Source organism: Panthera pardus, unplaced genomic scaffold, assembly GCF_024362965.1.
Source record: "Panthera pardus isolate Hobbes unplaced genomic scaffold, ASM2436296v1 HiC_scaffold_2, whole genome shotgun sequence".
NCBI classification, from domain to species: Eukaryota; Metazoa; Chordata; class Mammalia; order Carnivora; family Felidae; genus Panthera; species Panthera pardus.
Genome location: NW_026526765.1, coordinates 115,505,540 through 115,518,676, shown reverse-complemented (window position 1 = coordinate 115,518,676; position 13,137 = coordinate 115,505,540). Strand labels below are relative to the sequence as shown.

At 37.1% G+C, this 13,137-nt stretch overlaps 1 protein-coding gene across 1 annotated transcript in view; it reads left to right on the top strand.

Moving 5' to 3' along the window:
- SPINK5 (serine peptidase inhibitor Kazal type 5) overlaps positions 1 to 13,137 on the top strand; it is a 74,850-nt gene that overhangs the window by 38,819 nt on the left and 22,894 nt on the right. The window contains exons 14-21 of the mRNA XM_019414237.2: positions 113 to 191; positions 513 to 640; positions 3,221 to 3,269; positions 5,270 to 5,397; positions 7,235 to 7,322; positions 10,027 to 10,154; positions 10,800 to 10,866; positions 11,969 to 12,096. Of these exons, the coding sequence (XP_019269782.2) occupies positions 113 to 191; positions 513 to 640; positions 3,221 to 3,269; positions 5,270 to 5,397; positions 7,235 to 7,322; positions 10,027 to 10,154; positions 10,800 to 10,866; positions 11,969 to 12,096 (795 nt within the window). The remainder of the gene's footprint in view (positions 1 to 112; positions 192 to 512; positions 641 to 3,220; positions 3,270 to 5,269; positions 5,398 to 7,234; positions 7,323 to 10,026; positions 10,155 to 10,799; positions 10,867 to 11,968; positions 12,097 to 13,137) is intronic.

The following is a 13,137-nucleotide window of genomic DNA, read 5'->3' as shown; positions in this document are numbered from 1 at the left end:
ACATAGTAAGAATTTACTAAATGTTAACTACAATAATTAACTGATATTTGAGATCACTTGCAATTTGGGCATTCTATGATCCTTACAGATCTCTTTCTATATTCTCTTTTAGTCAAGCAGAAGAAGAAAAGAAAAAGAAGGAAAGTGAGTCAAGAAATAAGAGACAATCTAAGAACACAACTTCCTTTGAGGTAAGGGAAACTTTTCCAAAAGTCAGAGGCATGTGGACCTGGGCTCCATAGATGGCATTCAGGGAACTCATAAATCCCCTGAAGTTGTAGGAAACGTTTGTACAGTTTGTGTTTGTTTACATGTGAGCATATACACATGTGCATATGTGACTATTTCTAGGTTAAGTGTTTATAACTCATCCTTTAAAAATAGTCATGTCTTCTAAGACCTATTCTAAAATAAGCCACTTGCTGATCCCCATTTGAGAAAAAATGCAGCTGTTTTGCCAGTCTGATCTAACCTATGTTCAAGACCTCGAACTTCCTTCCTCAATTTCACAGGAATTGTGCAGCGAATACCGCAAATTAAGGAAGAACGGACAGCTTCTCTGCACCAGAGAGAACGACCCCATCAAGGGCCCAGATGGGAAAGTGCATGGCAACACCTGTTCCATGTGTGAGGCCTTCTTGTGAGTAAAGCTCAGGACTGCTGATGGTGGGGGAGAAGGAACCAAGCGAAGTTTTCAAACATTTGTGAATAATCAGTTGTGAATAATGCATTTTTCTCTTCAGTACAGCAGTCTATTTGGGGTGTCACATTTCAATGAACTAAACACACACACAGACACACACACACACACACACATTAAAATACAAAACCTAAAAGCAAGTGGAGAGCTTTCAGATGATGATGATTGCGATATAAAGAGGTTTTAGAGAGAACTCAAGATCTTTGATTCAGAGAAGAGAATACTCTGTGGTAACCACACTAATTGCTTTTTAGTTACTTGAAGGATTATCAGCTAAAATAGGAAATGGATGAGATTACATATAAAATATCATTATGGTGCATGGCAGGTTTTAGGAGAGTGTTTGTTTTAGTTTACTACCTTTCTTCTTACTCATTCTGTGTGATCTTAAGAAGTAGAGTTAAAATGGATGAGAGCTATAGGGACACAGATTTGAGCACAACACAAAGATGAACTTTGTAATATTTGAAGTAGGTGAAGCCTGTTTTAGGAACAGTGGAAGTTGGATCCTTGTTTACAGGGGACTAAAGGGTAACTGTAGAATAAATGGCATGATGTATTCTCACAAAAAAAGAGTCTATGATATTCCTTAAGGCTTTGATCTTTGTCCCAAGAAACACTCCAATTGATTTGCTATAAACTCAGAATCTCTGAAACGATTCATTCAGTCTTTCCCGGTAGAGAACAATATTTGTCCCATAGTGGTTGGGCACGGAAACGTTAAAAACCTCTTAGATGGAAGTCAAGATGATGAACATATAATCATTATAACCAACATTTATTGAATGCATATCATTGACAAATATTTGCAAAAAGCTTTGCTGCCTAATCTCATTTGATCTTCAAGACAAACATGAAATAAATCTTTCTTACATTATCACAAGTTATAGATGACAAAATAAAGGCCCAGAGAGTTGGGAAAGTTAGAAACATTAGTGCAGGGAAAAAAAAAATGAAGAAAATGATGTTTCTCACCCTATGGTATAGATAGAAGATAATCATTTAGCAATGCCATTATCAACTTCTAGTAATTATATTTGCCTGAATGTAGGCTTGTTTCAGTCTGTTTTTCTGTGTCTCCACATCAGTCTTTCAGTGATGAGGAAGGAATTCTGCCACCTAGTGGTCAGCTCTGCTGCTTCCTCTGATGATTTCCCAGGATGGAAAGAAAATGCTTCTTAAATATTTTAGTCAACTTAGACTCACGGCAAAGTTTAGGTCAGTTTCCATATAAAAAAGTATGAGAAATCTCATAATTTTGGAACTATTTTAGTACTTTTCTCCCATCCCTATAAAAATTCCTTATCAAGGGGCGCCTGGGTGGCTCAGTCGGTTGGGCGTCCGACTTCAGCTCAGGTCATGATCTCAGGTCATAATCTCAGGTCTGTGGGTTTGAGCCCTGCTGACGGCTCAGAGCCTGGAGCCTGCTTCGGATTCTGTGTCTCCCTCTCTCTCTGCCCCTCCCCTGCTCATGCTCTGTCTCTCTCTGTCTCAAAAATAAACAAAAACATTAAAAAAAAATTTTTAATTCCTTATCAAAAAGAAATAAAGTTTTATTTATTACCTCATATTTTATGGGTATGTTAGCAAAGGCTGTTGCCTTTTTTGAGAATCCTTCTTCCCTCCATGGTCTCGTCTTGCACACATTCATACCAAATGCAAACTGTCTTTTCACCTTTTAAGGAAGTTTAATTTGATCAATGGGAGCAAGCCTTATGTTGACTGAAACATAACCTAATTTTTACATATTATCTAAAACATTTTTGCATTTTAAAATTAAAACTTCTTACATGTTGTTTAATTTTTTTTTCCGTCTGTACACCAGGATTAAATTGTGCTGTAGGTTCAATTATGCTGAACTCAGTTTGCAGCCCTGTTAGTTATCCAAAATGGTTAAGATCCATCACCCCCACTTTATTTCCATCATATGCCTGTTTTGGGAGGATTGACTCGTAATAATAATTACAGTGATGATGACACCGATTGCTTTTGACAATCACTTTATCATGTACCGAATACTTATTCTACTTGTTTTACATGTATTAACCCATTTATACTCACAACAATCCTATAAAACTAATTTCATTGCTACTTCTCTTATCCCTCCCTTCCCCTTCCCCATTTAAAGATGAGGAAGGCACAGAGAGGGTCAGACATTTCTTGTGATCCTTCTGCAGTTTGACTCCAGAGTCTGTCCCCTTAACCATGCTTGGCTGCCCCACAGAAGCCAAATATTACCAAAGTAGAAGGAGTTACCGCAGATGCAAAAGAATCCATAAACAGGAAGTATTATTGCAGCCTTTGCTCATGAAGGGACTTTTTCTTACAGACTATTATCTTGAGGTAAAGTGAATCATTTCAGTTTATTATCCACTAAAATGACAAACTGCTATGAGTGGATCTTTGTGGGTGTTTGAGACCTGTTAAAGCAACGGATGATCAACCTGTACACGTTAAGAATCTACTCTGTTAAGACCTATTTCTTCTTTTTCTCTCTTTTTCTTCCCCTGCTCCTTATAGTCAGCAAGAAGAAAGAACAAGAACAAAGACTAAAAGGGAAGCTACAAAGGTAATTTTCTCAGGACTACTAATGCTATGCCTTGACATTTTTTTCTCCTTAAAGCATTCTAGATATCTCATTAGCAGAAATGTTTTCCTTTTCAATTGTCGTGCCTGAAATGAACAACAACAACAAAAACCCTGAAAAAAAGGTCTTGATTAGAAGTTTCCAGAGTATCAATTATATTGCATGATAATTCAAATTTTGAGTTTCATTTTATAAAAAGTAGAGGGTTAACTTACTTGGTAAGGTATATTCTCCATATTTGGCTTTTCTTAGATTTCTGTTGTCAGGCACAGATTATTAATATCAATTTTTACAATTTACTAATTTCAGTTTACATCATTCCAACCTCTATTATTTCAAATACACAGTACAATGTCCCTATTGCTTTCATTAGTCCAATTTATAAAACAAAGTACACATATATTATCATATTTTATCTTTCTCACCCTCTAAACATGGAGAAAGTACTAATATTCTCATCCTAGTTAATAATTATTAAATCCTTTGACTTTCTAATTATTCTTAATCTACTGTACATGATTAATTTTATAATTTTATAGGCAACACAATAAAATCTGTCCATATATGATATTGAAATACTCTCATATAATGGCCATAAACAGGATTTACCTTTATGTGTTTTATTTCCTAACAGCTGCAAGGTGTAAGCCTACTATTTATTTGGGGAAAGTTGACACAGTTTAAAAGTTGACCTTTAAACTGACTCACTTGCTCATTAACTTTCTTTCTGTTAGTTGGAGCCATCTTTTTATTTTAAACTGAACACTTGTTTTATCCATAATATCTGATCAGCTGCTAAGTCATCTTAGATTTTCCAAATGGTCCTAAACGATTTTTCCTTCTCTCTGCTTCTCTTGTACCTCTCCTGTATGAAATCTGCATCCCTCTGCTTTATCAAGTGACTCCCAGAAAGGTGTCAGTTTCTCCAAGGGATCATACTTGTTTTCTCCTCCATATCTTTTTTTGAAATATGTCTTTATTTCTTAGTTTGGGCATCATTTTCTTTTCTTTCTCGGCCTTCTAAAGACAAATTGAGGTTTACCAATAATTTTTGGAGACTATATTCTTATTTTAATTTTTTCCAGCTTTATTAAGATTTAATTGACATATCACATTGTATAAGTTTAAGGTGTCTATCGTGTTGATTTGGCACGCTTATATGTTATAAAATAATACTCCCATAGCATTACCTAACACTTCCATCACATCACATAATTACACAAATACATTTCTTTTTTTGTGGTGAGAACATTTAGGATCTAGTCTCTTAACAACTTTCAAGTATACTGTATTGCATACTATTGTATCGTTAACTGTAATTACCACACTCTACATTAGATCTCCAGAACTTAATTCATCTTTAAATGGAAGTTTATAACCTTTAACCAACATCTCCCTATTTCCCCCACCCCACCCAGCCCCCGGAAAGTACCGTTCTACTTTCTGTTTCTATGAGTTCAGCTTTTTTAGATTACACATATGAGTGAGATCATACAGTATTTTTTGTCTACCTCACTTATTTCACTTAGCAGAGTTCCCTCTAGTTTCATCCAAGTAGTTGTAAAAGGCAGGATTTCCTTCTTTTTTGTGAAGGCTGACCAGTATTCTCAGTTCCTCCAAGAAGCCTCTTCTTCTAGGTCCATTGAACCCCCCTCACCTTTGATCATTCAGTTATAATTTATAGACTTTGATATGTAACACAACACAAACATACATTTTATATTGTTCTTTACCAATTTTGTCAGCCTTCTTCTGCACCTAGATTGTAAGCAGTCTCAGGGGAATGATGATGTTAAATATTTCCAGACCTGCTCTGGTGCCAGGACAATGCTGAGTCCGTGATGGAAGTTTTGTAAATACTTACTGATTTACTGCTACACATAATCACTTTTCCTTTTCCTTCTTACTCTGCATCACTTATTCCTCAGAATAGGCAAAGGAATAGTCAGGGTAAGAAATCATTCTGAGAAAATATTTTCCAGGAGCTCTGCAGTGAATTTCAGAACCAAGTGAGGAACGGGACGCTTATATGCACCAAGGAGAATGACCCTGTCCGTGGCCCAGATGGCAAAATGCATGGAAACAAGTGCTCCATGTGTGCAAGTCTATTGTGAGTACCTGTGCTCATCTGTTCTACTGCATCTCTTTATTATCCATCACGTCTGAGTCTCAGTTTCTTTAGAAATGTGTAGAATATATGCCATGGGTTGTGTGCTAGGTAAGCTGAAAAGCACATGGACAAGGCAGGAAGTAATATTGAATCACACAGTGACAATGTGATTCTCTATTCAGTTTTCTTTCTGTCCTCTAGGTAAGTCATGGGAAAGTTTTAATTTAGTGCTGGTATGTTTGTAACACTTGATAATCATCATTCATAACAAAGAGGGAGCAGAAGTTTGATGATCTGGATGCACTGATATCATTGGTCTCTCTCCCACCTCTGACATTTTATGATTATGTGAATATATTCAAATATTGGCTAAGGAAGAACCAGTTGAACAGAGATCTATGAGGCCAGTGTGCAAGAACTGTTAGAATAACCTGAATGAGAAATGGAATGGAGAGAATTACATTTATCCTTTTAGGAACATTACCATGCCCAGGTGAGATAAATACTTTGATAAGTGGTTTAGTGTAGAGAGTAAAACCCCTAATAGGCAGGGCCATGTAATAGGTGTTTATTGAAATGTCTTCTTGTGAACCCAGGTCCAGGGACTTTTTTTGCTGCTGTTTTGGTGAGTCGGACCTGAGCTCCATTGTGTGGAACAGTATAGGAGAAATTGATTATTACCTCCTCTGGTTCTCCTCCTCCTTAGATTCTTAGTCCTCTACAGAGTCTCACGCTAAAGTAAATGTTGAGGAAAATGTTTAAATTTTTTTTATTATTTTGTTTAATGTTTATTTATTTTTGAGACAGAGAGAGACAGAGCATGAACGGGGGAGAGTCAGAGAGAGAGGGAGACACAGAATTCGAAGCAGGCTCCAGGCTCGGAGCTTTCAGCACAGAGCCCGACACGGGGCTCCAACTCACAGACCGTGAGATCATGACCTGAGCCAAAGTCGGAAGCTCAACCGACTGAGCCACCCAGGAGCCCTGAGGAAAATGTTTAAATAGTATCTGTTGAAAGAGGTGCAAAGTTGATTTCTGTCTTGTAACTTTTTGCATGTCCTTGCCCAATCTCAGGTATATGCACATAGCTCCTTAAAGGAAAGGTTGACACACTAGGCCAGTAGGGCAGACAATGGGCTCAGATTCAGGAAATCAAGGGTCTTCTCTTACTTGCTCCATTTGTTCATTCTTTGGAGATGACCGGATATAATGTGATCCATGCTATAGATGTTCAAGCTTTGATAAGCTGTGTATCAGTAGAACATGGCAAGAATGCCAGAAGCTTAGGCTCTTGATCAACCTCAAAATGTTAGTTGTTGAATTTTCTTGGGCTTGGATCATTATTATACTTTAAAACGTGAATTCAACTTGAATATTAATGCCCTTAAAATAATATCTAAAGTTTTAATTTTATAGTGAAACGTGGTTTATTTTGACTAGGGCCCATCATCTGACTTGGTATCACCTCTGCTTTGATCATTGATATGGTTGTTATTTACACAGGAAAAGTTGCACAGTTTAGAAAAATCAAGGCAATGTGGCTTGCCTAAAGTCAGATCACTAAAGTCACTGACTGATAGAAAAAGACTACATGAGGGTCACACACTGATAAAAAAAAAATGCTAGTTTTATTTTTTTAAGGAGAATTGTAAACTACTGAATTATTTATTTTTTATTATTATTGTCTGCAAAGTAATAGCACCTCTTAGACTGCATAAATTTGTACCAAAGAGTGAATCTGACCTTGTCTCGAAGATCCTCATTCCTTTTTAAAATACATTACCAAAGAGACTCTAAAACTGTACTTAGCTTGTATCTTCTTTATTTTTGATTGCAGCAAACTTGAAGAAGAAGAGAAGAAAAATAATAGCAAGGAAGGAAAGGAGAAAGTAGGGGCTGAGAAAGTGAAGAGAGAAGCAGTCCAGGTAGTTGTTTCAGGCCATCAGAGCCACATAACTGTTCCATTCTCTCCAGGCAAGCCTCCTGCTCCCACCTCCTTATCCCATGTCCTTAGTAACTTCTCAGACTGAGGACATGTATTGGATTCTCGTGTATACGAAGATCCCTTGTTCCTATTCAGTTTATTCACTCCAAGTATGATTTAGTTGCTTGTGCATTTGAGAAGAAGTCAATCACCATTTTCTCCACTTACCATGTGAATTGTAGTATCCCAAAAAAGAAGCATATACAGATTGCTATCTTGTATGAATGCAAATCAATAGAGGCAGATTTCAAAGTTTTCTCCATATCTTTTTATATAAGGATGTTTAGTTCAAAACAAATAAAACAAAAAACAAAACAAAACAAAACAAATAAAACCTAAATTTTAATCCCAATTAATTATCTGTGAGATTTTGGGAAAATTACTTAACAGCATTTTTGAGCCTTGGGTTTACATTCTCACGTAATGAAGATGATGATGGTGATGACTATTAATTATTTAGTTTCTGGCATATGTCATGTGATATAACAGTTTTATGTCTGATCTTTGTAGTAACCATTCAAAGTATGTGATTGTTATCTGTATTTTATAGAAGAGGACTCAGAGGCTCAGATTAGAAGTTAGGAAATGTATATAGTTAAAAATTTGAGAGCTAGCAATTGGACCACAAGTTCTGACTTGAATGCCCATGATGCGCCTTAGATTTTGCACTTTATCACCATTTGTATCATTTTTACAGGATGTGTCTCAGATCTTCATTGTTCCTCTCCTGTGTCTTTTTCTAATTTGGAAGACCTCACTCCTTAGTGTTCTCTCTGCTCTCATCTTTATTTCCTACAATCTACCCTTAACTCCAAAACCAAAGCAGTTTTGCAAAACATAAGGCAATCTGTGCCACCCATGGCTTCTAACTTACTCAGAGTAAGAACCAAGGCCCTTTTAGTGGCTTATAATTCCACCCATGATCTGACCTCTGCCACCTCTCAGGCCTCATTTCCTATTTTCTACCCATTGCTGCCCTTGTGCCAGCCCTACTGGCCACCTTGTTGTTTCTCGGACATCCCAAACATTAATTCAAGGTATCCCATCTCATGGACTCAGTCACATTGTGGTTAAAGACCTGGGCTGAGACTGTCAGGGCTCAAATACTGGCTCTGTCTCCCTACCAATAAGGCAGACAGTTAACATTTTTGCATCTTAGTTTCTTCACTTATAAAATAATAAACTATCTTTATGTATATTATTTTTATGAAGTCCCAAGGAACTTACCCATATATAACAGCACATGTCTTAAGTCTTCAATATTATACACACAATGAACTTTACTTTCTATATGGTTTTCCTCATACTCAGACATGATTGTCCTTGTCTTCTATTTGTCAAAATTCTGGCCACTTTCCATGGCTCGGAATAAGTATTAGCTGCTCTCCAAAGATTTTCCCCTTTTATACAATATACTTAATAGCTCTATCATCTATTATGCCAGAAATTTTCCTTTATTTCTCAATTATCTCATTCTTTTTATTCCAAGTTATAGATGGTTCTATGCATTTTCTTCAAAGACTCTAAACACTCTGTATTTGCTTTTTATGATTGCTCTAATAGATTATCACAAACCTGGTGGCCTAAAGCAAAACAAACTTACTGTCTTTGGTTCTTTACATTAGAAGTCTTACCTGGGTCTCAGTGAACTAAATCAAAGGGCTGGTAGGGCTCTGTTCCTTTCTGGAATCTCTAGGGGAGAATTTGTCTCTTTGCCTTTTCTTACTTCTAGAAGCCGTCCATGTCCCTTCCATTATCTTCAAAGCCAACAACATCACATCTCTGACTGTTGTTCTACAGTTGTATTTCCCTCTCCATCTCTTCTGTCTCACTCTTCCTATTGTTAAGGACTGACCCTTACAGTTACATTGGACATACCAGGATAATCCAGGAGAATCTCCCCATCTCAAAGTTCTTAATTACACCTGCAAAGTTCCTTTTGCCCTGTAAGGTAATATGATCACAGGCTCTGGGTGTTAGGACTTGGACAAATAGGAGGGATGGGAGCTGTTGTTCTGCCAACCACAAATTTTTTACAAAAAGAACAATAGATAATTCTTTCTTTCTTTACTTCTTTTTCTTTCTTTCTTTCTTTCTTTCTTTCTTTCTTTCTTTCTTTCTCTCTCTCTCTCTCTTTCTTTCTTTCTTTCTTTCTTTCTTTCTTTCTTTCTTTCTTATTTGTATTTTTTTAGATAGAGAGAGTGCAAGTGGAAAAGAGGGGCAGAGAGAGAGAGAAAGAGAATCTTAAGCGGGTTCCATGCTCAACATGGAGCATGATGTGGGGCTTGATCCCATGACCGTGGGATCATGACCTGAGCAGAAATTAAGAGTCTCAACTGACTGAGCCACTGAGGCACCCCTGCTCAATTCTTCTTTATGTATCTCACAGTATCTAGCCCAGAATAATATTTGAGTTGAATTGAAGGTTTTCTAATGAACTAAGTAATAGTAATCTTATACTCCAGATAATGCGTGACCTTAAAAAGTCCCTAAAAAGAATCTTGGCTAATGTTGACCTTCTATATCACCGTTTTGATGTATCTGCTATGTTTGGGGGCATTGTATCATAGGTTTTATAGGGGTAATGTAGAGGAAGTTTTCCAGTATTTAGTTACCTGATTCTTAAATCCACCGTCATTTGGCAGGAGCTGTGCAGTGAATACCGTAACTATGTGAGAAATGGACGACTTCCCTGCACCAGAGAGAACGACCCCATCGAGGGCCCAGATGGAAAAATGCATGGCAATACGTGCTCCATGTGTGAGGCCTTTTTGTGAGTAGAACCACAGCCACTGCTGCTGAGTGTGAGAGAAGATAGGCCTGGGACAGGCAAGGGAGGTGATTTTGAAGGTTTTCTCTAGGAGGTAGATATGGAAGCTATCTTTGCATTATTTTCAAGGATTTACAGTTAAAAAGCCATATCCTTAGCACATTTCTTTGAGGTGTTCTCAGTGTTCTAAACTGTACTTGAATTGTTCCAGGGAGTACTATGTGCTAAGGGCAAAGTCCCCCAGAGTTAATGGCATACAAGGACTGAGAAATCTGTTCTCTGCTTACATACTACCATGAATAATCCAAAGATGTGATCGTTAGGTGGTAACAAATGGAACATTTGCTAACATCTAGTAAATATTTTCAAGCATCCTTATTGCTTTCTGGGGAGAAAAACCATATCTTTATTTTCCAGAAAACTGTAGTGGTAAATTTGTTTACTGGTTTGCTATGACATGTGTGTCTTATTCTTTAAGCAACATTAAACACAGAAAACAATATGGACAGGTGTGCGTTTACTCTCCTACTCCCAACTGAGTTGGTAGAGGTATGGAGGTAATGGGATATTTCTATCTAGAGAGAGTTCCCATTTAGGATAACATGTACTGGGTACTAGGAAAGATTCTTCTCCCTCCCCCTCCTGCAGCCAGCAAGAAGCAAAAGAAAAAGAAGAAGCTGAATCCAAAGCAAAAGCTAAGAGAGAAGCTGAAAAGGTAGTTGTCCTGGAAGTTTAATACCACACTAAAAGATGAGGTTTTGCAGTTTCTCTGTAAAAATAACATGCAATTACTGAAAGCCTGTGTCAGAGAACTCAAGGTTCATTGAGTCTAGGAATTGATACAATTTTCTTAAAGGATCAAATAGTAGATATTTTAGGTTGTGGCCATCCAGTCTCTGTCACAACTCTGCTGTTGTAGCTGTAAAGCAGCCGTAGATGATATGCAGACAAATGGGCATGGCTATGTTCCAATAAAACTTTATTTATTTAAGGAGGTGGTGGGCCAGATTTTGCTTACAGGCCATAGTTGGCAAACATATGATTTACTTCATTCCCGAGTTTTAAATGAAGGTTTAAAATCCAGAGAGAAGGAACAACTTGCTTACAAAGGCAGTGGGACTATTGGTATCTGAATCCACATCTTTATATTTCAAAGTACTCACAGTTAAAAAATGGAAACAAAAGAATTGAAACCTAGACCTCTGGACACCAAATCTAGCATTACTCCTAACCCACCATGTAGTTTTCGATGACCACATTTGGTGAAATCAGTTGTTTTCCTTGCCTTACCTTTATTTCTGGTGACAGCATTTGGGGGAAAGTAAAAATAATACATTGGGTACACTAGGATATCTAGGATAACATTTTCTTGGCTTAAAAAAAAGACTGATTCCAAGTATATTTTTTCAAATTTGTGGTCATTTCCTTGCCCCCATCAAAAACGAGTCTTATGTGTGATTGCAGATTCAGTCTGGATTTGGGGGTTACACCTCAAGGAAAAAGGAAGAGAAACCTCTTTTTAAATCGTGTGTGTTTAGGGGAGGGTGGGTGATGGGTATTGAGGAGGGCACCTTTTGGGATGAGCACTGGGTGTTGTATGGAAACCAATTTGACAATAAACTTCATATATTGAAAAAAAAAAGAAAAATAAATAAATAAATCGTGTGTGTTTAGTAGGAATTGATTGAAAAATTCAATCGCCAGGAAAAAATATATCTATAGGTCATTTTTTATTGTTTCTAGGAAGCACTTAGTAGGAACCCAACAAAGTAATTTATAAGAAAATACCCCTACTCTTGCCCTTTCTCCTCCTTTAGGATACATGCAGTGAATTTCGGAGCCTTTTGCAAAATGGAAATCTTTTCTGCACACGAGAAAACGATCCCGTGCGTGGCCCAGATGGCAAGACCCACGGCAACAAGTGTGCCATGTGTAAAGCTGTCTTGTGAGTACACAAATGAAGCCCCTGCTGTGAGCTGGAAGATATGGTGGAAGGCAAAGAGCCAGGATAATAATATACATTGTGTTTGTCCTTTCTTTACATATAAAAGGAGCAAATTATTATCTGTAGAGCATTTTTAGGCAAATCTTCCTCTATAAAGGCCAAGATTTACACTTCTAGAAATAGACAATATATCTAGGTTGTTACATTCTCTCTTAGTTCTGGGGTAGAGCCTACCTATTAATAGATCACAACATCTTTCTTGGTAAAATTTTAGGTCCTTTGCTGTCAAATGGATCCCTTCTCTAGATTATAATTACCACTGGGAATATAATACACATATTTTGCTATCAGTCTAACTCTTCTACCTACATTTTTTAAAATATCACATTTTTCACAGAATGAAAATAAATTCTTTATACAAAGCTCAGAAGTACACATAAAATATTTAACTCATTTAATAGCCATTTACTGACTATCTACAATGTACAACATGAATAATGATTGTTCATAGATGGATTAAATAATCTTCTCAGAAATCATATAGTTGACTAAAGATTAGACATGGGTACAAGTTAATAAAATATGAGGGAGGAACTGCTAAATGAAAAATGATGTGTACAGTGTATTCTGGTACTTCAGGGAAGAGAGAGTTAATAGGAAGTTTTATAGGGGGAATAGAACTGGTCTTTATAATTTGGATAAGGTATGAACTGTACAGGAAGGAATGAGAGGGGCAGAGGGCAACAGCATGGGTAAAGCTCTGAAATTAAGAAAACAGTAATCTGAACAACAAAGAGCAAGTCATGTAGTTTAGTTAGAACTTAGCCACTTTGCTGGCTTTGAATGCCAGATCAAGGATTTTGAAGTCAATGCTATACATAGTGGGAAGCTGCTAACATTTTTCGGGTAAGAGAGTAAGTGGCATAAATATGGTTCCTTTGGGAAGATCCATACACAAACAATAAAAAGGAGGGGAAAGAGAAGGAAAAGACTAAGATTCAGAATGCTACTGGTGATGGTAGGGGTTTGCAGGAATCCAGG